Source organism: Equus przewalskii, chromosome 31 (assembly GCF_037783145.1).
Source record: "Equus przewalskii isolate Varuska chromosome 31, EquPr2, whole genome shotgun sequence".
Lineage (NCBI taxonomy): Eukaryota > Metazoa > Chordata > Mammalia > Perissodactyla > Equidae > Equus > Equus przewalskii.
This window is the reverse complement of record NC_091861.1, coordinates 10349081-10373948: the sequence shown is the minus strand read 5'-3', so window position 1 is coordinate 10373948 and position 24868 is coordinate 10349081. Positions and strand designations below refer to the sequence as shown.

The 24868-nt window shown below is 40.1% G+C and overlaps 1 protein-coding gene across 1 annotated transcript in view; it reads right to left on the bottom strand.

Moving 5' to 3' along the window:
* The window catches only part of LOC103544648 (transport and Golgi organization protein 1 homolog), a 35584-nt gene that overhangs the window by 9998 nt on the left and 718 nt on the right, over positions 1-24868 (bottom strand). The window contains 5 exon segments of the mRNA XM_070602003.1: positions 179-200; positions 2603-2731; positions 19370-19515; positions 21603-21773; positions 23808-24866. Coding sequence (XP_070458104.1) covers positions 179-200; positions 2603-2731; positions 19370-19515; positions 21603-21773; positions 23808-24866 — 1527 coding nt within the window.

The following is a 24868-nucleotide window of genomic DNA, read 5'->3' as shown; positions in this document are numbered from 1 at the left end:
TAGTAAGTCGATCAGACATCGTAAGGCACTGTATCTACTTCCAGCTTACATAAAACTCATATTGAACACCAATACTGAGGAAATAGTACAAATAACAAAATAAGCTTCAATATTTACGTTGGTATATTCTATTCTTTACCTAAAAGAAAGAGAAATAAAATCAAGCTTAAATATTTACCTTGGTACATTCTACTCTTTACCTAAAAGAAAGAGAAATAAAATTAAATTTGATTGCAAAACTTTTTATTAATAGAAACAGTACATTTCCTTATACAACAGTCAGATTATAACTAAATGAAAATTTAACAAGTTTGGTTCAGCATAATGATCCAAGGATAAAAAATAAGGTTAAAAAGTATTTCAAGGGGCTGGCCCCGTGGCCGAGTGGTTAAGTTCTCGCGCTCCGCTGCAGGCGGCCCAGTGTTTCATTGGTTTGAATCCTGGCGCGGACATGACACTGCTCATCAAACCACACTGAGGCAGCATTCCACATGCCACAACTAGAAGGACCCACAACGAAGAATATACAACTATGTACCGGGGGACTTTGGGGAGAAAAAGGAAAAAAATAAAATCTTTAAGAAAAAAAAAATAAAAGTATTTCAAATGTAATCAGTGATACTTCATAAATAGTTTCTGATAGACAAAAGCACTAAGGTAAATACCTCATTTTGCAACTAAAGATATGTTTATATATCTATTAAATGAGCACCAATCTTATTTAAAAAGCACTCAACTTTAATAATGAACATGGATATGGGGTCAGCCCTGTGGCCTAGTGTTTAAGTTCTGCGTGCTCCACTTTGGCAGCCTGGGTTCGGTTCCCAAGTGGGGACCTACATCACTGTCGGCAGCTGTGCTGTGGCGGCAACCCACATACGAAATAGAGGAAGATGGTATGGATGTTAGCTCAAGGCAAATCTTCCTCAAGCAAAAAGAGGAAGATCAGCAACAGCTGTTAGCTCAGGGCAAATCTTCCTCAGAAAACAAGAAAAGGAAAATGGATAATATTTTCATATTAAAATATACTAACGCTTCATTACCTGAAATTTATTTAAAAACCCCAAACAGCCAGAATGATGTCTAGAAACAAGGATTGTTCAAAAAGACTCTGAGGAAACAAAATTAAAGGCATAATCTTTGTACTAAGATATGCCTCCTTCTCTAACCAGAAAACATCTTAGAAATCCTATTTAAAATTGGCCACTGGCTGAATTTAGAAATCTCATAAGCTAGATCTTCTGGTTTTCCCAAACCCCTAAAACAGTGGTCATTAACGTGGAAGGGAGAGGAGACTACTAAAGGAAAATGCACAAGAAACAAGAGAAATGATAGCTAACGTCTAAATTATCTCCTAAAGACAACACTGAATTATAGGATAATGAAACCTAAGCAGTACTCAATTTAAAACAAAAGTGTTACTAAATGTCTTTGTAACCCAGAATTTACTTCCCCTTTCAATGATTAGATATGGGGATGAGATACTCAGATCAGTCCAAACATCATCCACAATATCTCGATATTTAATTACAGTCTCTAACACCACTCACAATAATGTTATAGGAAAATGTATTCCAAGTTTCCACGGGGAAAGAAATGACTATTTCTCTAATGTCACAGCCTTGCTAATGAGAGAGTAAGCTTCCTTTGCCCTCCTTTCACCCAAATCAAGCAGCAGGAGAAACAAGAAGCAGCAGAGGCAACTGAGAGAAGGGACCAAGGTTCCAAGAGTCAAGTGCTGAGGCTGAGAAGCAGCAGTGGGGGCACAAAGCCCGCACAGCCTTGTGGAAATCTACACGGGGGTCAGAGCTTCTGAGCTGGAGAAACGAGAGCGGGAAATGGAAAACAATTTCTTTTTGACCCCTCCCATTCAGCCTTTCTGGTCTCCCTTTTTCCCTCTATCTGAGGAAAAGCCCATGAGGTTAGAGGAGACTTCATAGGAATCCAAGCAAAAGACGCTTCTTTTTCAGTGATTTTACAATCACTTGTGCAAAAAAAGAGAGTTTACTAAGAATGATATATGGCTGACAAAATTAAGAAGTCAGAAAAAGAATACTCAATTCTAGAAAGCTATGCATGCAATGCTTCTGCCCACTTTAACTGTTAAGCTTCAACCGAAACTGAAAGCTTTTCCTCTGCAAAGTTCATTTACACCGTATCAAGTTTTCGCTCGAATACACAGTTCCATTGAATTCCTTATACAAGATCTTCAATGCACGATTGGTTATTTCTTTAAGATAGATGACTAGACACGGTATTATACCGTATACAAGGATGCAAACATTTTAAAGGCTTCTACACATTATTAAGCTGCCTTTCACAATGGCTGTTAAGAAGTCCTAATTCTACAAACAGTCAAATCTTTAGGTTTTGATAGAACAGATTTATAAATTGAAGTTTTCCCACTGAGATAATACACATGTTGTCTTGTTCACTTATGTCTTTACCAACAAGGATTACACTGAATTATTCGCCAAGGTCAGCTTAGATTCTAAGTATTAATTTGTGTTCATATTATTAACTGAAAAAAAAAGGGGGCCAGTGATTATAAAACATCCCTTGTATTTCTGAGACAACATATAAGTTAATTTAGTTTACTCACAAGGATGGTTCTCCAGAAGAAAATGGCAAATGAAACAATTCCTAAGGAGGCAGTGATAAGCACAGGCTTCCGTGACAGACCATAACAATCGGGTCCAGGCTGAACATCATCAGGCAATGTAGCAAGTAGCTGAAACAGAAATGTTTGAAATAATGGGAACCCATAAAGAAACTTACAATAAAGCAGTCACAAAGAATCATCCACAGAAATTCTAAGTCAACCTCCATCAGGTAACTGCTCCCTCAAAAACCTCCAATAGCTCCCACTGCTTCAATAAAGATAGGATACTGGCAGCCTCGTATTTCTTGTGTAGCTTGAGGTCTTTTTATTTTATTTTATTTTTTTTATTTTTTTTTGCTATTTATTTATTTATTTGAAAAAACTGAGATATAATTGACGTATAACATCATCGTCATTTTAGGTGTACAATATAATGATTTGATATTTGTATATATTGTGAAATGATCACCACAGGAAGTCTAGTTAACATCCATCACCATACACAGTTACAAAAATTTCTTTTTCTTGTGATGAGAACTTTCAAGATCTGCTCTCTTAGCAAATTTCAAATATGCAATGCAGTAACAGAGATTTATTTTCTCACAGCTCTGGAGGCTGGAAATTCAAGCAGGTGTGGTTTTTCCTGAGGCCTCTCTTTTGGGCTTGCAGGTGGCTGCCTTCTCTCTGTGTCCTGGCATGGTCTCTTCTCTGTGCACACACATCTGGGGTCTTTCTTCCTCTATTTATAAGGACGTTAATCCTGTTGGATTAGGGCCCCACCCTTATGACCTCATGTAACTTTAACTACCTCTCTAAAGGCCCTGTTTCTTTCTTTCCTTTTTGTTTAGGAAGATCAGCCCTGAGCTAACATCTGCCAATCCTCCTCTTTTTTTTTTTTTTTTGCGGAGGAATACTAGCCCTGAGCTAACATCCATGCCCATCTTCCCCTACTTTATATGTGGGACGCCTGCCACCGCATGGCTGGATGAGCGGTGCCATGTCCGCACCCAGGATCCAAACTGGCGGACCCCAGGCCGCCAAAGCAGAAGGTGCACATTTAACCACTGGGCCACCTGGCTGGCCCCTAAAGGCCCTATTTCTAAGTATAATCACATTGGGGTTTGGGGCTTCAACATATGAATTTTCAGGAACATTATTCAGTCCATAACAGTATCCCAGCTGCAACTAAGTCTAAGACATGGAACACTCGGCTTTCTAGACTCTCCAGTAGGGCAGTGAGACGCTGGGAGGGATGTTTCAGGCCAATACCCTGTGTCTAACTCGCAGCTGCTGCAAGGACCAGCTCGGTTAGTGTCCTTCAACCACTGATCTCTGCAGCCGCACTAGGAAACAAGCTTGTTTAGCATCACTCAGTGGCACACATTCCGCTGGGGCCTCAGCTTCTTTGGGCTCAGCAGAGATGCAATTCAAAGGAGCCTCATTTTTCCTGGGATCACAGAAATTTTACCAGCTTGAGGTCTTTTTAAACATTAGGAATCTAAATGTCTCTAAGTTGAGGATATATTTCCAGTTTGCAATGGGTCCTACCACATCATGTTGTCTAACACACGGCTGGACTCCCTCTGGAGCATACTTTTCTCTTAGTTGATTGCTATGACTTAAAAAGCCATAAAAAAAAATCAAAAAACAATTGAAACATACTATAGAAGGAATCAACTCCTATGGGGGCAAATAAAACCAAAATGATGATAACTAACATAAACACTGCACTTTTCCGCTAAGACTTTAAATCTTAATTCTGTTCTACTCTTACATAAAGCCAAATGCTGAGTACCTTCAGACACCTCGCGATCACTGGTCTAGACTACTCTGGATTTAACTGTCTTCTACAAAACTCAACGCCTTAATTTTAAATGCTTCCTCGAAGACAGCGCATTCAACACCTGCTGGCTTCTCCGCTGTTTTCACCGCGCTGTGCAACTACACAAGTATCTGCCATACCAGCCCCATCCCCCAACAGTGCCGATCACTGGAAAAGGACCCGCAGGGGACGGGATGCTCGCTGTTTTGATGGAGACTGCATACCACAAAGTAACACAGTGCCTGGTACATCGAAAGTGCTCAATAAAAAATGAACAGCTGACGAAACCTCACACACACTGCCACCGGCCTCGCTACACAGCACTGCAGCGTCCCGCCTGCCTCGGGCCTCACACACTCCGTCTCTCCCTCGCCCGGGCCGTCGGTGCACCCGCTCGGCTCGGAACTCGGCCACCCGCCTGCCAGCGCTGGGGTCCCTCCCTGGGAATGGGGGCCGTCACCTCCAGTAGCTTGGCGGTGAGGGCTGCGTAGAGCACCGACAGGGGTCCCAGGAGCTCCGGGTCCCCCGGGGAAGCGGTGACGGCAGGCACCGTGGCAGGTACTGAGTCCACGGCGTGGGGCCAGCCGAGCGGACGCGACGCTTCCCCGTGGAACGGCACCGGACCCCCACTCTGTCACCGCTTCCGCCTTCGGAAAGGACCCGGCTCTCATAATAAAAGAAATACAAAGGAAAGCTACACTGAGATACCATTTCCCACTTATATTGGCAACAGCCATAACATTTGACAACATACTCTCTTGGTGAAAGAATGTAGGGGAAACAGGTACTCTCATATATTGCTGATTATTATACAAAATGATACAACCCCTATGAGCAGGAATTTGGCAACATCTGCCAAAATTACCTGTATATTCACCTATTGATCCAACAATTCCACTTCTAAAGATCTATCTCAAAGATACTGGGGATACAACGACAGATGCTGAACAGACATATGCACAAAACTATGTTATTCCAGCATTATTTTTAACAACAGAAGACTGGAAATAATCAAAATGTCCACCAATAGAAGAATTGTTGAACACACTAAAGTACTATGAAAGCGGGAAAAAAAGAAATCAAATAATTCTATATATACTGCTAGGGTATGGTTTCCAGAATATGCCTTTTTTTAAAAAAAAAGAAAAAGGAGTGGAGAAAACTATACTATACTACTTCTATCTAAGAAACTAAGGAGAGACTTTTTTTTATGGCTTTGAGGTAAAATTGACATGCAATAGACTACACGTTTTAAGTGCACAATCTAAGTTTTGACTTACAAATACATCTGTGAAACCATCATCACATTCAAGATAATGAACATATCCTTCACCTCCAAAAGTCTCATGCCCTTGGTAATCCCACCTCCTGCCACTTGCCACCCCTCCCTCCCCGCCCAAGCAGAATTTCTGTCATAATGGATTAGTTTGCATTTCCTAAAGTTTTATACATATGGAATAATACACCATGTATTCTCTTTCCTCTGGCTTCTCTCAACATAAGTTGAGACTCATCCATGTGGCCACATATATCATCAACAGGTCATTCCTTTTTATTGCTGAGTAGCACTTCATTGTACAGATATGTACAGTTTGTTTATTCTCCTCTTGATGGCTATTTGGCTTGTTCCAGTTTTTGGCCTTTACAAATACAGCTGCCATGAACGGTGATGTACAAGTCCGTCTATGGACGTATAACTTACTGATAGAGGGATACCTGGATCATTTGAGAGGTGTATGTTTACCTTTTTGAGAAAGTGACAGACTGTTTCCCAAGGTGGTTGTACCATTCTACATCCCCACCAGCAGTGTATGATGTTTCCAGTTCCTCCACATCTCCAACACTTGGTATAATCAGTCTTTTTAATTTTAGTCATTCTAGTAAGAGTATAGTGATAACTCATGGTGATTTAAATTGGCATTTCTCTGATAAGCAATGACGTTGAGCATTATTTTTAACATGCTTAAGCCATCCATATATTTTGTTTGGTGAAGTGTTATTTTACTGGGTTGTTTTCTTATTAATGAATTTTGAGAGTTCTTTATATATTCTGGATATAAGTCCCTTATCAGAAAAATGCTTTACAATGATTCCTTCCTAGTCTGTGGCTTGTCTTTTCATTCACTTAACAGTGGATTTCAAGGGGCAGAAATTTTTATTTTGATCAAGTCCCAATTATCAATTTTTTCTTTTATGAATCATTTGGTATCAAATCTAAGAAATCTTTACCTAACTTTTTTCTAGAAGTTTTATACTTTTAAGTTTTACATTCAGGTCTATGAACCATTTTGAGTTAATTTACGTTTCTGGTGTGAGGTATGGATCAATTTTTTGCACAGGAGTATTTCCAATAGTTCTAGTACCGTTTATTGAAAAGGCTCCCTTTTCTTTGCTTAGTCGTCCTTTCCACCTCTGAAATCCACTGCCATATATGGATCTATCTCTGGGTTGTCTATTCCGATCCAACGGTTTATTTGTCTATCTTTACACTGATGCCATGCAAACCTACTTACTGTAGCTTTGTGACAAGTCCTGAAATCAGGTCATGTTTATGTTTTTCTAGGTCCTTCGCATTTTCTATTTGAATTGTAGAATCAACTTGTCATTTTCCACCAAAAAGATCCTGCTGGGATTTTGATTGGGATCATGTTGATTCTAGTGATCAAACGGAGGGGCTGAATGATATCTGACATCCTGTTTGTCACAGTGACAATACGATAGCTTAATATGAAGTCTTCTCGCTCATCAACAAGGGATCTCTCCATTTTTAGGTCTTCTTTCAATTCTATTAGCAATATTTTATAGTTTTCAATTTATATGTCTTACAGTTTTGCCAGATTACCCTTAAGTACTTTATATTTTTTGATGCTATTGGACTGGAAATTTTTAAAATTTCAATTTTCACTTATTCATCGCTAGTATATAGAAATACAACTGCTTTTAGATGTTAATCTTTATCTAGCAATCTTACTGAATGCGCTCATTAGCTCCAGTAGCGTTTTTGTAGATTCCATCAGATTTTAATCACAGGCATTCAGCTTATCTGCAAATAAAGACAATTCTGCTGTTTCCTTCCCGACGTGGATGCTTTCTGTTTCTTTTTCCTGCCTTAGTGCACCGGCTCCTGCCTTACTGTGCCCACTACAGTGCTGTCTGGAGGCTGTGAGAGTGGACATCCCTGTTCTGATCTTACGGGGAAACATTCGGTCATTCACCGTTACCTGTGACGCTGGCTCGAAGTCTTTCAGAGAGGCTATTTGAAGCCCCCTTCCAGTCCTAGTGTGTTGTTTTTTTAAATATCAGTAATCAATGTCGGATTTTTTCAAATCCTTTTTCTGTGTCTGTTGAGCTGAACATACGGATTTTCTTTTCAAAGTTTGTTAACATGTGACTTACGCTTATTTTCTAATGTTAAAGAAACCTTGCATTCTTGGATATAGCATACCTGGTCATTATGTATTATCCTTTTTACATACTGTTGGATTTGATCTGCTAAAATTCTGTTTAGAATTTTTGTGCTTATGTTCATAACAGATACCGGTCTATGCTTTTCTTGTTATGTCTTTGGTTTTGTTATGCTAATGCTGGCTTAATACAATCAGCTAGGAAGTATTTTCCCACTCTTCAATTTTCTAGAAGAGTTTGTATAGAATTAGTATTATTTCTTTCTTATGCATTTAGTTGAATTCACCAGGGAAGCCATCTGGTCCTGGAGTTTTCTTTGTAGAAAGATTTTTAACTATAAATTCAACTTTTGAATAGTCATAAGGCTATTGAGGTTACCTGTTTCTTCTTGAGCGAGCGTTTGCAATTTGTGTCTTAGATGGAATTTCTTCATTTCGTCTAAATTGTTAAATTAATTGGCATAAATTATTCATATTAGTCCCTCCTCTTTATCATTTTAATAGCTGCAGAATCTGTAGTGATGTCCCTCCCTGATTGCTCATATTAGTAATTTGTGTCTCCTCTTTTCTTCTCCTGATCGCTCTGGTTAGAGGTTAATCAATTTTATTAACCTCAAAGAACCAGCTTTTGTTTTCACTCATTTTCCTTGTTTCCTATTTCACCGATTTATGCTCTTATGTTTATTTCTTTTCTTCTGCTTCTCAGCCATTAATTTGCTCGTCTTTTTCTAGTCTCTTATAGCGGAAACTGAGGTCACTGATCTGAGACTGCTCTTTTCTAATATATAGATAGTGCTATAAATTTCCAAGCAGTGCTTGAGTGGCACTGCACAAATGTGATTTGTTGTGTTTTCATTTTCATTCAGCTCAAAATACTGATTTCCCTTTTGATTCTTTGACCCATAAGTTATCTAGAAGTATGTCTTTTATTTACAAATGTCTAGGGATTTTCCAGAGATCTTTCCATCACTGACTTCTAACTGAATTTTATTGTGGCCAGAGAGCATACTTTGTATGATTTGAACCCTTCTATATTTATTGAGACTTATTTTATGGCCCAGAATACGGTTTACCTTGGTAAATGTTCCAACTGTGCTCCACAGGAATTGTTACTCTGCTCTTCTGGTGTAGAGTGTTCCATAAAGGTCAATCGGGTCAAGTTGGTTGCTTACGTTGCTCATACCTTCGAGATCCTTATCGATGTTCTATTAATTATTGAGAGAGGGGTACTGAAATCTCAATTCTAATTGTAGATAATATATATTTTTCTATGTAGTTCTATCAGTTTTTGCTTCATATATTTTGAGGGTCTGTAATTAGGAGCACAAACATTTAGAATTGCTATGTTCTCTTGATTAACTGATTCTTTTATCACTAGAAAATAACTTTTTCTCTGGTAATACAGTACTTTGCTCTATAAATCTTCTCTGTTTCATATTAATATAGCCACTCCAGCTTTCATCTGACTAGTATTAGCATGGGAATATCTCTTTAGTTTTAACCCTTTCGTGTCTTTTTATTTAAAGTGTAGTTCTGGTAGGAATCTAGTTGCTTCTTAACTCAATCTGACAATCTGTGTCCCCCCCTTTTTTTTTGAGGAAGATTAGCCCTGAGCTAACATCCACCGCCAATCCTCCCCTCTTTTTGTTGAGGAAGATTGGCCCTGAGCTAAAATCCATGCCCATCTTCCTCTATTTTATATGTGGGCTGCCTGCCATAGCATGACTTGATGAACATTGCTATGTCTGTGCCCGGGATCGAACCAGTGAACCCTGGGCCACTGAAGTGGAAGGCAGAAACTTAATCACTATGCCACCGGGCCAGCCCCCAATCTGTACCTTTTAATTGTGGGATTTACGCAATTTCCACTGAAAGTGATTATCAATAGGGTTAAGTTTAAGCCTAGCACTTTCTTTTTCTCTCTTTGTCCCATTTGTTCTTTGTTCTCCTTTACCTCTTACTCTGCCTTCTTTTGGATCAGTTGAGTCTTTAATGATTCTAATTTATCTCCGTTATTGACTTATTAGCTATAACTATTTTGTAATTTTAGTGGTTACTTTTGGGTTTATAGCATACAACTTTAGGTTATCACACTCTCCCTTCATGTGATACTATACTACTTCATGTTTATAATAAGAACTTAACAAGTTATTACTGTTTCTCCCTCTCCTGACTATTGTTGTAATACCTTTTACTTTTACATATTTTACATATTTTCTAAACCCCATACTACATTGATAATATTTTTCTTTAAACAGTAAGTTAACTTTTAAAGATATTTAAATAATAAGATAATGGTTTTTATATCTTTACCCCTATGATTACCATATCTGGCATTCTTTACTCCTTTGTGTAACTCCCTTATTTCCGTCTGTTGTCATTTGCCTTATGCCTAAAGGTCCTCCTTTATCGTTTCTTATAGTGCAGGTGTGCTGGTAAATTTGTTCAGCTCTTGCATGTTGGAAAAACATCTTCATTTAATCTTTGTTTTTGAAAAATACTTTGCTGGCTATGATATCATAGGTCAACAGTATTCTTCTTCAAGTATATTAAAAGATATTCTCCTACCGTATTCTCCTATACCTTGTTTCTGACAAGGAATCCGATGTCAACCTTATCTTAGTTTCTACATAAAGCGTCTTGTTTCTGACTGCTTTTAAGATTGCTCTTTATCACTTATTTTGAGCAATATGATTATGAAATGCATTGGTAGTCTTTCTCATGCTTCTATGCTTGGGTTTCATTGAATTTCTTGAATCTATGGGTCTACAGTTTTCATAAATTTTGCAAAAACTCTAGTTGTTATTTCCTCAGATATTTTTCTGAATACCTCTTCTATCCTCTCCTCCAGGAATTCCAGTTACACACTTATTAGGGTGCCTGAAAGTGTACCACAGCTCACTGATGATGTGTTCAATTTTCTTGAGTCTTTTTTCCCTATGTGTTTTATTTTAGACAGCTTCTATTGCTATGTCTTCAAGTTCACTAAACTTTTCATCTACTGTGTCTAGTCTAGCATTAATCCCACCCACTATATTTATCATCTCTAGCACTGTAATTTTCATATCTTAAAGTTTGATTTGGGTCTTTTTTTTAAAATATCTTTCATGTCTCTACTTAACATTTTTAAAATCTGAAATATAGTAATAATAACTTTTAATATCCTTGCCTAATTCTAACATATCCGGTAGTTTTTGGTTGGTTTTGATGAGCTGATTTTCCTCATCATGGGTCATATTTTCATGCCTATGCCTGTTCATCTTGGATTGGATGCCATATGCTATAAACAAATGTGACTGTTATGTGTCAAGTTGACTGATCATAGGGTACCCAGATTAACCCTTACTTTTGAGTGTGTCTGTGAGAATGTTACAAGATGGGATTAGCATTTGAATCAATGGACTCAGTAAAATAGACTGCCTTCCCCAATGTGGGTGGGCATCATCCAATCTCTTGAGGGATTCACCCCTTCCTGCCTGATTGCTTGATCCGGGATGTCGACGTTCTACCTTTGGTACTCCTGGTTCTCAGGCCTTCAGACCCAGACTAGAATCTATGTCATCAGTTCCCCTGGTTCTCAGGCCTTGGGACTCTACCTGAATTACACCACCAGCTTTCCTGGGTCTCTAGCTTGGACATAGCAGATTGTGGGACTTCCCAACCTCGATTTGTGTTATGTCAACTCCTTCTAATAAACGTCTTCCTATCTATGACCTATTGGTTCTGTTTCTCTAGGGAACCCTGAACAATACAACAAACATTCTTTAGCTTTGTTCCAGGAGTTAGGCAAATTACTGGGAAACAGTTTGATTCTTTTGGGTCTTGCTGTTAAGATTTGTTAGGCAAGACAGGAGCAACATTTAGTCTGAGGTGAGACCCTTCTGAGTACTCTACCCAATTTCCCTAGAATTACAACGTATTATTGGCCCTGTGTCTGGGGCTCTTCCCTCTAATCACTTAAAGGGTTTCTCTGACCTTGGGTAGGTTGGTCACACTCATGTGCTAATCAAAACTCTGCAGAACAGTCAAAGGGGACCTTTCACAGATTGCCAGCTCTCTGTGTGGCTCTCCCCTCTTGGTACCTGACCCTGTGAACTCTAGCTGCCTTGCCTTGCCTGGACTCTCAGCTCCACCTCCTCAACTCAGGGTTCCTCCTTTCTGTGCCACAACCTGAGAACCCTCTCAATGCAGTAAGCTGGGATTTAACTTTAGGGCTCGTGGCATCAGTTCCCTATCTTTCTAGAATTACTGTCGTTTGTGTTAACTGATGTCCAGTGTCTTGAAAACTGTTGCTTCATTTACTTTGTGTTTTTTTCTTTTTAGTTGTTTCAGTAAGGAAGGTAAAGCTAATACTTACAAATCCATCTTGGCAGGATGTGGAAATAATTTGCTTATTCTTTAATGATAGGATAGATAATAAAATTAATTTTAAAAATTACCTGTAGAGGACGATAACAACAGATTGGACGGAACTAGGACAAAAGCTAGACTTCTCTGAATAGACCAGGTTTTACAAATTGATTTTGGCTCTTGTAAATGTGTTAGATAATTATAAAGCAAAAAAATCTGTAAAAGCAATCCCTAAAAACTGAAAGCAAAAATGAAACAATAAACCTGCTGTGTATTAAGCTGGTGGCAGGACAACAGAAAGGAATTATTTCAAGCATACCCTAGTGGGATAAAGCTTAAAGACAAAAATATTTTCAATAACATATTGTTGGCAATAGTGTTGATATTGGTATTTTTAATAATGTTCTGTGAATATTGTAAAATAAGGTAAATAAATACTTATGTTGATGTCATTGAAAACTGGGATTTCCAACGCTGGAGAAAGAAAACACAAATGTAAGAGAGACGAGGTTAAGTAAAATTCCTCAGCATCCTGAATTTTGACTGGGAGTATCCATATGGCATCATGATGAATAGTCACACAAAAAAAATCCCCGCTTATTTCCTAGCTTTGTTCTCTGAAAAGGTCTAGAAATCATGGCCAACTCAAAAGCAATAAGCAATCTTAGTACCCAGAATGCAGTCTCTAAATACCATTTCCCATTAAAAGAAATCAGGGCTTCTTAGAGAAATAGCTCCTTCAAGATCTGGGCAGGAACATCTTGTCACACTAGAAAGCAAAGAAGGAATCAATGACCACTAGGTGCTATCAAAAGCACCCAGGAGCCAAGCTGAAGAGGCTCCCATTAGCCAAAAATGGAAGAAATCGAGCATCAATAAGAAGAATAACTACAGTGGATTGAAACACACCAAATATTTTTAAATCCATGACATCACAATGATTCTTAGAAAAGAATGAGAAGAAACACACACACATAAAACCCTTTGGGCATATTGGATAACGCCAGGAAGACAACTTATTATTTTGAAGACTATTTAAATAGAAAGAATCAAATATTTACACTGTCCTAACTATACAAACCAAATCCCAGTGTAAAGTATACTTGATTCCAAGTTTCTCTTTATAGAAGTATCCCAGCCTTGAAAGGAAGCAGGAACAATACAATCAGACTATCACCATTCTGCAGCCTGTAACATATTAACAGATCTACTCAACATCACCAATGACCAGTAACATCAAAAACGAGGGACATCTAGATATCAGATGCCTCCTGATGGAAATACACAACATCTCCTAATAAGTATTCTTGCCAAACAAAATGGAACTTGAATCTGACTATCAATGAGACTACAACTCCCAGAAAATATAAAGAACCAGAGAATCACATTCAATTACACCAGGGGGATGTAGTTAGCAAAATCCAGACCATGATATCCCGTAGAAGCCAAACAAACTAGTTTCTTCAGTGAATACATTGCAACAACAACAAACAAACAAAGAAACAATCTATAGTCAGAGTAATTGGTATGATATTTGTCCTCCCACTGAAAATAACTAGAAAACTGGACAAAATGTAGGGGAAAAAACTGTTTTTCAGATAGAGAACAACAGGCAGCACACAACTGTGACCCCTGAGAGAAGGGAAACAAATGAGGTGAGCCCAATGATCACCCCACCTTCTACCTGGAGGCACTTTCTAGACCTCAGTATGGGCAGGGAGAATCCAAGCAGAGTACCCCAATCTCACAGAGGCGGTGGAGAACAGAGTTGTGCAGACTGAGGTACTTGAAATATCTAGGGAAAGGCACCAGAAAGATGAGAATTCTAAAGAAAAAGAGTTTCAGAAATCCGCAAGGGGGTCTCCTTCAATCTTGGGCTGAATTCAAAGCAGCACCTGTGTAAGGTAAGATTCCTTGAGGATGGGCAGAAAACAAATATAGATGAAAAGAACAACTGCCAGGAAACTGGAAGCTGAACAATTCCCAGCATTAGCACAGGACTGGGAGACATTCGTATTCCAGCTAGTCAGCGTGAACTGATCTCGCTGAATGCTCAAGGTATTCAGTAGATCCCAGAAGAATCACCCTTAGTAGTAGGGCTACACTAGCTCAAGAGGAAAGACCACCGTAGGCACCTCCCTAACAAATCTTAAAAATAAGAATGGGAAGGATCAAGCTGTTCCACAAGTAACTTAACAACCTAGCCAAACAAACTTCAATGCTTTTTAAAGGAAGTCACTAAAATCCAGGCACTCAACCATGTAACATTAACAGTGGCTAGCATCCAAAAAAAAAACATTACTAGACATGCAAAAAAAATCAGGAAAATGTGTCCCATAAGTAGGAGATAAATCAATCTATAAAACAGACCAAGAAACTGCAACAGAGATGACACAATTAATCAGCTTAGAAGGGCTTTAACAGCACTATTATGAATACTATATTTAAGAATTAAAAAAAAAAACCATGACCATTTCTCTCTTCATTCTCATGAAAAGAGAAATGCAAGATATAAAATAGGACTAAGTGGAACTTTTAAAGCTAAAAAATAAAATATCAGAAATGAAAAATTCACTTGACGGGCTTAACAGCAGATCAGATACTACAAAAGAAAAGATCGGTGAACTTGAAGACAGCAACAGGAACTATCTAAACTGAAGCAAAGACATAAAAAGACTGAAAAACAAGAACAAAAAACAACAGAGCCTCAGTGACCTGTGGAACTACATAAAGTGGTCTAACATATGTGTCATTAGAGTCCCAGAAGGAGAAGCAAGGGAAGAGGAACACAAAAAAATCTGAAGAAATAATGTGAAAATTCATAGAATTGTACATAGAAAGGGTGAATTTTACTAGATGTTATGATGCTTTAATTAACTTGACTTTTAAAAAAGGTGTGTTTATTCACAGATGGCATGATCATCTGCACAGAGAATCCTATGAAATCTACAAAAAATCCACCCTAGAACTCATAAGTAAATTAAGTAAGGTAGTAAGACACAAGGTCAATATATAAAAATCAACTGTATTTCTACCTATCGGCAAAAAACAACTGTAAATAAAATGTAAAAAAGATACTACTTACAACATCATCAAAACAACGTAATACGCTGGCATACATAAAATACTAACATAAAACCTGTACACTGACAACTACAAAACACTGTTGAGAGAAATTAAAGAAGATCAAAATGAATGTAAAGATGAACTTACTTCTTGGATTAGGAGCCTTAGTATTTGTTAATATCAGTTCTTCCCAAGCTCATCTCTAGATTCAACATAATAACAATCGAAATCTCAGCATGCTTTTTTGTAGAAATTGGTAAGCTGATTCTAAAATTTATTTGGAAATGCAAAGGAACTGAAATAGCCAAAACAATTTTACAAGAGAACTGTCCGATTGCAAGACTTACTATAAAGCTACGGGAATCAAAAAAATGTGGCATTATCCTAGGATAGCAATAGAGATCGATGGAACAGATTAGAGTCCAGAAATTGACATACATGGTCAACTGATTTCAACTCAAGGTGCCAAGGTAATTTGAAAGGGAAAGAAATGACATGGGAGCAACTGGATATGCATTCCAAGAAAAAATGAAACTTGACACCAATCACAAAAATTAACTCAAAATGGAACACAGACCAAAACATGAAAGGCATAAGTATAAAACTTGAAGAAGAAAACGTGAGAAGATATTTGAATCACTGGAATTGCCTAAGATTCCTTAGGCAGGAAACAAAAAGCACTAACCATAAAAGTAAAAATTAATAAAATGGTGTTCATCAAAATTTATTCTTCAAAAGACAAGGTTAAGAAATTGACAGGCCAAGCCATAAACTGGAAGAAATTATTTGCAGTATATATCTGACAACAGACTTGTATCCAAAATATATGAAGACCTCTTAGACCTTAATATTTAGAAGGAAAATGCCAAGTTTAAAAAAGAGCAAAAGAGGGGCCGGCCTGGTGGTGCAGAAGTTAAGTGTGCACGTTCCGCTTCGGCAGCCCAGGGTTCGCCGGTTCGGATCCCGGGTGCGGACATGGCATCACTTGGCAAGCCATGCTATGGTAGGCGTCCCACATATAAAGTAGAGGAAGATGAGCGAGGATGTTAGCTCAGGGACAGTCTTCCTCAGCAAAAAGAGGAGGATTGGCAGCAGATGTTAGCTCAGGGCTAATCTTCCTCAAAAAAAAAAATGGGTAAAAGATTTGAACAACTCTTTCACACATGAACACACAAAGAATTATGGCCACGTGAAAAAGTGCTCACCACCATAAATCATCAGGGAATAATTAAAACTATAAAGACATGCCCACTGGAACAGCTACAATGTAAGACTGGTAATACCACGTGTTAGCAAATATGTGACCTACTGGAAGTCTCATAAAATGTTACAGTCATTTTGGCAACTGTTTGGCAGTTTCTCCTAAGTAAGATAAAACAATCTTACCATATGACTGGGCAGTTTCACTCCGAAGTATGAGTCCATTTATAACTATAATTCTACAACAGCAAAAACTACTCTGTAGTGAAAAAGTTTTCTCAGTGGTTGCCTGGATCAGGTGCAGAGGGGGACATACTGGGAAGGCACATGAGGAAACTTTTTTTGAATGAAGGAGATGTTCCATATCTTAGTTTTGGTTGTTTTTACATGGGTGTACACATTTGCTAAAACTCACTGAGCTGTATTTCTAAAATGTGTATGTTTGACTGTATGCAATTTATATCTGATTAAAGTTGATTTAAGACATGTATCAACCTATTATAACATTTGGACCTCAAGAAGATCCTGATCTGAATAAGAACAATTTTTAAAAGGAGGGGAGGGGATTTTGAATGTGCCAAATATTGGGCGATATTAAGCAATTACTATTAAGCTGGGTGATGGGCCCATGGGTTCATTTTACTAGTCTCTCTGCTTTCATATGTTCGAAATTTTCCATGATAAAACACTTGAAAAAAATTAAAGCATAACTTCAACTATTTAAAGGATTACTATGTAGAAAAGGAATTAGATTCTATGAGAAGAAATCACATGGAGGAAAATTTGGAGTCAACATAAGAATGAACTAGCCAAGAGAACAATGACTAGCCTTGTAGGGCAGGTTGTTCACACTAGGAATTGTCGATGCCCAGACCTCATAACTACTTGTTGGGGCTACAGGAGAGGAAATGACTGCAATTAGTGAGAAGTTGGACCAGGTCTCTTCCAACCTAAGATTCCATTAACTGTTGATCTATGAATCTGACTTCTGGTGCAGTTTTCCCAATCAAGTCAGCACCCCATTATTCTCCAGCCATATCAAATAATTATCTATACTAGTTATTTGATAATTCACAAAAACTATTTCATATGTTTCCCATTTTCCTAATTTTCATATATATATGATATGTCCTTTTCTTAAGCCTTTCAGAAACCAGAATTATGCTTTATACCTCTTGGAATCTTCAATTCCTAGCACAATACTCTCTGTACACACTGGGCCATCTAAATGCTTTCTGGCCAATACCTTTCAAAACAATGCTACTTTGTAACACTGCCCCCCTTCTCTTGCCATTCATGTCTGTGTCTTCTCCCATCAAGCAGAGAACATATCCCATACCACATCTGTGTCCCCCAACCCAGGCCTAGAACAGGGCTCTGTGCATATCCACAAACAAAATGAATAAAGAATTCCTCCCACATCTGGAGGCTGTTGAATTTTTGAAGTGATGACTCATTCCGATAAACAGATTCCACTCCTGAGACTGCCTTAATCACTGAAAATTTCATTATTCGAACTGCACGGGTCAGACACACCTTCACCCCAGTGGCTGCCACCACTGCCAACAATGGAGAAAACTAAAAGACGGTTTGGTTTTCCTCCATCTTTCCTATCCTGGTGGCCTTTCTCCTGAATTCCCCAGGTATTCCATGTCTTTATATCGCCCTCTGACCATCCGAATGAGGAGGTGGCAGGGCGAGACCCTACAAAACACAGGTACTGCACTAGACACTTCACGTTAGCAACTCATTTAACTCTTACAACACTTAAAGTGGGTACCGTCTGCATTTAAAGATGAAGACGCTGAGATTCCAAGTCTGCAATTTGCCCACACTTCTAAGTGATGAATCTGGGATTCAAAGTGCTCAAGACTCATGCATTTTACAGAACAAAATATAACCCTCTTTCCTACACAAGTCTTGAAGTAACAGAATCTAGAGGAAAAAAATATTTTTGTTGCGGAAGATACTTTGTCTACAGCTCCGAGGGCAACTCGGCCTCCAGTTTCTGGAGGCTTGCTCATTCCCATAATTCATCAAGAAAAACATCCAATTTCAACAAGTACCACAAGGGGGAGCTAAGTCCTGAAAAGCTTAGATAAGTTTCTAGACAGATGAAATGTCTCATTTGGATCATGACTCCCTTTAGAAAGATAAATCTGAATAAATATTCTGCCATAAGTGACTCTTTCTAAGAAACAAATCTGACCGTATCCCTTTCCTGCTTACAACCTTCAAAGGAGCCTTCCCAGTCTAACGTCACTCATCCTGATATACGACTTCCTTCATGGTCGCCCATCTCCCTCCAAAAGACCACCCGCCTCTAACTCTACACTTCAACAACGCCAACACCTCCCCGGGCTTCCCCAGATAACCTTTTCTGCACGCCTCCATCCATCTGAACATCTTATTTCTTCTGTCTGACTGCACACCGCCCCCATCTCCACCAGCCCTTCTCTTCAACAAGAAACTTCACAGCAAACACCGTCGGTCCTTCAGCTCTGCTCAGAACACGTCTCAGCTAACTTCTGACCTTCTTGGAGCATCCTCCCACCACAGTGAATCAATTAGCTCAACATATCGTTCTCCTATCAGGGAAATACTTCCCTTTCGGCCCATGGCATATTAGGTTTCCAGGGAACGTCTCTATCACCCTGGTAGACGAAGCTTCTTGAAGGGAAGAACCACGTTTACAGGGGCGTGTGTGCCCAGGTCTGGCACACAGCAAATCCTCTTCAAATGCGAAAAATGCCAAAACAAACTAAGAACCCATCAGAGCCACAGACCTGTGGCTTGTTTCAGGGGCTATCGTGAAAGGATCAGGAGCAATGTTCATAGAGACAGTTTAAGTCCTCCCCTCATGCTCAAAATCAACTGAACAACTGTGATAACACTCTCTGAAGAAACTATGTATGTCAAACTTACCATGTTAGTTAAATAAAACATGAATGAATATATTAAAAGAATTGCATTTTCCCAAGGTGTGGCACTCGTCGCTTCTTCAGCCTTCGTTTCTCGCTGCTTTCTAGGATCAACAGCATTGACAGGAGTGCGCTTGGTTGTAATTATGCCTTAAATTGAGGGGGGAAAACTACTGTTTTATTTTGTGCTTCAGAATAAGAATTGTTTCTCTTCATTTTAAACATTTGTAGAGTGAACACGAAATGTTAGTCACTGTGCCTGGACACATGGTTCTCCTGAAGACAATTATATAGAAAAAAATTCAGAGTCCCCATTAGAGCTGTCACATCCTTCAATTATAAAAGGAACATATCTCCAGGCCACTCTACCCCTGACTAGTCTCCTCTGTCACGCCCCGGCAACACCACTGCTATCTGAACAATATTTACTTGGGAATTGAGAAAGCAGAATTTTATGCTTTTTCCATAAACACCCAGTCACATTTAAGAAACATTTATTTAGTGTGGTGAAGCAGTGTATTTGAAACTTCAGGCAAACAATGAGAAAGGTCGCAGACCTGAAGGCAGGGGGCACCAGTGCTTAGCACAGTGTCTGGCACCTGCAGGCACTCCAGAGTTGCTTACTGAATGGCTGAATGACAGCGACACAAAACAGAATATGGTAAATGCCAAAGGGACAAAAAGGAACTGCTTACAGGGTGGGGCCTGGCTTGCAGCTCTGTGGAAGAGGCAGAATTTCAGCTCTACCTGAAAGGATTTCCACAGGAGGAGGTGGTAGGGAGAGGATTTCAGTATGAGTTAGTTGGGTCTGGGGCACGTCTTATAGACAGGTAGGAGTCCGAGAAGCAATCAGTGAGAAGCTGGACTGGCTGCCTCTCAGGTCTCTTCCAACCCTGAGGTCCCATCCACTCCTGATCCACGACTCTGACCTCGGGTGAAGTCGTCCCAGTCAGGTCAGACCTCAGCCCCTGAGATGCACGAAGGGACACTCGGGAAGATGAGCCTGTACAGGTAGTTGACGTCATTTTGCAGTGGAACTTACAGGACAGGGCAAAAGGTCTGTTTTCTATTCTGCCAGCAGAATTTTTCCTAACCCTGAAAGTTTTTGAGCAAGAGAATAACAAGTTCTTAATGGTGTATGACTCATGTTCGACAAGCAGAACCTTTGTGAGTTACAAAAATTTAGAAGTAGAGAGTATTATATATAAAGTAATATCCTCTGGAACACAGGAGACCTCCGATATGTCATTTCTTCTCAAATTAGCTGACCTCCTCTCCTTGCCATGACTTCTCCTAAACTTTAAAAGGGCGCAGGAGGTACAGCCCAGTGCAGCCAGGCCTTGCGGTCTCACAGGCTAATGCAATACCGAAGGTTATAGAACGTAATCTCTAAAAACACAACATCAGTAATGATGTCATATCACCATATCGGACAGACAAAATAAAAATCAGCTGTCCTTCTGATTTACTGGTAAAATGAGTAAGCTACACAAAAATTAGAAAGCTGTTGATATCATTATTGGGGTGGTATTTTATTTTATTTTATTTTTAAAACAACTTTCTCAATTCAAATGAAATGAGTTGCTTTCCCACTGGATGTTTTCTGTGCTCAGTCTACAGTGGACTATTACATACTGAAAAGTTCTGCAGTTTCCTATAACCTTATAGTATAAAGACACCTAGACATAAATATCTCCTCCACTGTTTTAAAAAAGTTTTTATCTTGTCCAGGTAGCAAATTAACAAGAGAACTGAGCGACATGTGTTCTACTGGGGAGGGGCGGTGGAATGGGGGGAAAACACAGAATTTGTGAGTTTTAGAGCAGTGGTTCTCCAACTTTAACTTCCAATAGCTCCGAATTTCCTGGAGGGCTTGTTAAACACAGATTTCTGGTCTCCACCCACAGAGTTTCTGATGCTTGTGGGCTGGTTGAAAACTACTGTTTGGGAGCATAAGGCTTTGTAAGAAGAACACTTTAGATTGAAATTATCTGCACAGGCTAATGACAGCCAATCACTGGCATGTAGCTTAGTTACAGTCTCTGGCCTGTTTCTATTATTGATCTCCACCCGTCTTCACTTCTGCTTTTCTCTGTGAGTTCTGGGATTTCTTATTTTTTTAAACCCATTCATAGCTGTATTATTCCCCCCCTGTTTCCTGCCTTTAACAAGGAATCTCCTAGCAGCTCTCCTTTACAATAAGCCTCTACTTTGTAGAGAAAATCAGCAAGCTTTACCTGGGTGTATGTCTTTCTCAGTATTCGGCTTCTGTGACATTTCTGAGGTACCCACATCACTAGTCGTGGGTTGATCCAATTGATCCAAGCAGCTGGGCTCTTCAGGAATCTCTGTTTTAAGATCTTCTGTGTCCTCTTGTGAGAAATCATCTTCACGTGGTGGGGGGATGTCTACGGGGAAGAAGAAGGCATTGGGCTGGCAAAGCTTGATGACGCTCCCCATTCAGCTCCTCCCACTGAGCAGCACCCCCTCATCGTACAAGTCCAGGACCCCCTACTACTGCCCTCGGGTGCTGGCAGCCCGGGCAGCACAACTGGGCAGGGAAATCAGGGTTTCCATTGCTTTTGTCTCACTTCACAGACGGCTAATCTACAGAATAAAATTTACAAAGAAACCCTTATTCCAAAGCATTCCATAAAGATAGATATTTACAGTAGGGACTCCAATAACCTAACTTCCCTTGGCAAATCAACATACACCCACAAGGATAAATGTACAAGAGAGAATTTCAGTCAAGAGCAGAAATAGGAAGCATCTATTTTACACAGTAATGCCATGAACTCTTTCCTACACAGGCGTGCTGGTCTCACAGAGCTAGGACAGAGAAGGGCATGACATATAAAGGCCGCTTGCTGAAGTGCCTGTCAAATATTTTCAAACCACCTCGAGGAGTCAGAAAGAATCAACCCATTTCTGTCCCTAAGAGGCTCAGGGCATAGCCGAAGGGCACCCACAGCAAAGATGAATTTCTCTGAAACCTCACAGTTTTGCCCTGAAAATTCATTTGAGTTTTGCGCTCCAATCCAAAATCTATCTGCTTTGATTAAAGCAAAAAAGTTTCCTTTCCCAAAATGCTCAGGAAAAATGGCCACTGTGGGAAAAAACATTTAATCTGGGGTTGTATGTCCCCCTGGTACTTGACCATCTATAGTGAGTCCAAATACCTCAGTCTGAAAAGCATGAGGACAGAGAAAAGAACATGGAAGTAGGAACCAGCTCGCCTTAGGACACTGGCTTGGGGTCAATTCCTTCCTATTGACTGAATGGCTTATGTGTGTCAAGTGCTGTGTGGGCGGGCTCTGCCTCCGTGCTGGATCCTTGGTTAATCTGACTGCAAGAACCCTCACGCCCAGCAGAATTTCACTGACCCAACAGACTACCCGCAAGAGCCAGGAAAAAACATGACCTCCACAAAAGAGGACAGCTGGCGGGAATGAAACTCTTGCAAGGCTTTGATTTAAAAGTTGTGCCCGTCAACCCTTGGACAGACAGCAGTTATTTTATGATTTAAGAAATGGCCTTCCGGGGCTGGCCCCATGGCCGAGTGGTTAAGTTCGCACGCTCCGCTTCAGCAGCCCAGGGTTTCGCCGGTTCGGATCCTGGGCGCGGACATGGCACCGCTCATCAGGCCACACTGAGGCAGCGTCCCACACGCCACAACTAGAAGGACCCACAACTAAAATATACAGCTGTGTACTGGGGCGATATGGGGAGAAAAAGCAAAGGAAAAAAAAAAAGATTGTCAACAGCTGTTAGCTTAGGTGCCAATCTTTAAAAAAAAAAGGAATGGCATTCGCAAAAAGCCCTTTGCTAATTTTACATGAAACTTGAACTTTAAGAGGTCTATTTTGCACATCATTTTCTTGTTTGTATCTTTCTTTGTCTTTTTATAAAGTTTCCTTTTTTTAAAATAATTTTTATTCTTTTTTTTTTTTAAAGATTGGCCCTGAGCTAACATCTGTTGCCAATCTTCTTTTTTCTTCTTCTTCTCCACAAAGCCCCCCAGCACATAGTTATATATTCTAGCTGTAGGTCCCTCTGGTTGTGGCATGTGGGATGGCATGGCTTGATGAGTGCTGCCATGTCTGCGCCCAGGACCCAAACCAGTGAAACCCTGGGCCACCAAAGCGGAGAGCTCGAACTTAACCACTCAGCTACTGGGCCGGGCCCTAAAGTTTCCTTTTGAAAAGGCCACCAGTTTCAGCTGTCGTACAGGGAAACCAGGATAGAAATCCTTATCTGTGCTCTAGCCTTAAAGAAAGAAGGCAGGAAGAGACCTGTGGGTGTCACCGTGCTGTCTCTTGCCTTTGGGCACACTGTAAACTGTGGACAGAGCTTTACAAAAAGGTGTGAGGGACTTCAGCCAAGCCTCCCCGACCTGCTTCTCAAGCCCCACTCTACAAAGCCATAGACAGGCATTCTACCTTCCATCAGTCTATCCCAGTCTTCCGCTGGATGCCGTGCTGCTGCCGGGGGTACAGTCTCCTCTGCTATGGAGTGTGTGTACCTGACAAAATAGATTAGGTCTTCAACGTCATCTAGCACCGCGGCCTCTTCAAATATGTTACTTTCCTTCACTCCCAGTTCTCCATTTTTGATCACACGAGTATCGAGCATTTTCTCTGCTATGCTCAGAATTTCGGACTCCGATGCACGGAAAACCTTATCTAGGACTTTTTCCACATTATAAGGCAGGCTCTCCTGCTGGGCTGCCTTCAGCTTTAGTGACATTTCTTGGAAGGGGGCTTCCAGCTCATGGATGTCAAAGTACTTCTGGAACCGCTGCAAAGACTGCGGTTCTTTAAAGAAGCTGCTTATTATAGGCGCGTCCTTCATCTTGTCACTCTGCTTGGGCTTTGCGGTCCAGTGGGGAGGCCAGTGGCACACGTCATCTTCGCGTTCCCCAGAAGCAGACCCCTGGCGTTCTGTGTCCATGAATTTCTCTAAGTCCTCACGGTCCTCTTTTGAGACTTCTTCTCCCCCAGGCTTCTCAGTGAGCCCTGAGGTGTTCAGGTGTTCCTCAGGGCTGTCCTCTTTAAAATAATCAGGATCTTTATCCTCAAACACTTCACCTAACTCTGGAGTCTCATTTTTTTTCTTGTCAGGAAAGTCACCGCCTTCAGATGGCCGCTGTGCTTTCTCATCTACCAGAGGGCCGCCTTCTTTTTCCACCACCATATGACCAGGTTTCCTGTCTATTTCGCCCACAGTTTCATTTTTTCTTTCAATTTCTAAAAGGCTACCAGTTTCTTCTTTGTTTTCTTCGGTTTCTGGATCAGCATCCACAGCGCCTAAAACGGCTCTTTCGGGGCCTTGCGCATTAACATCAAACTGCCTGTCCTGAATCACAGGGCTTTCTTCTTTAGACTCTCCTGCACTTACGGCATTTTCATCCTCCAGTAGTTCTTCAGGAGCGTAATCGTCATCTTCTGCTTCCCATTCTTCATCAAGGAAATCCGGTACTTCCGCGCTATCATTTTGGTCT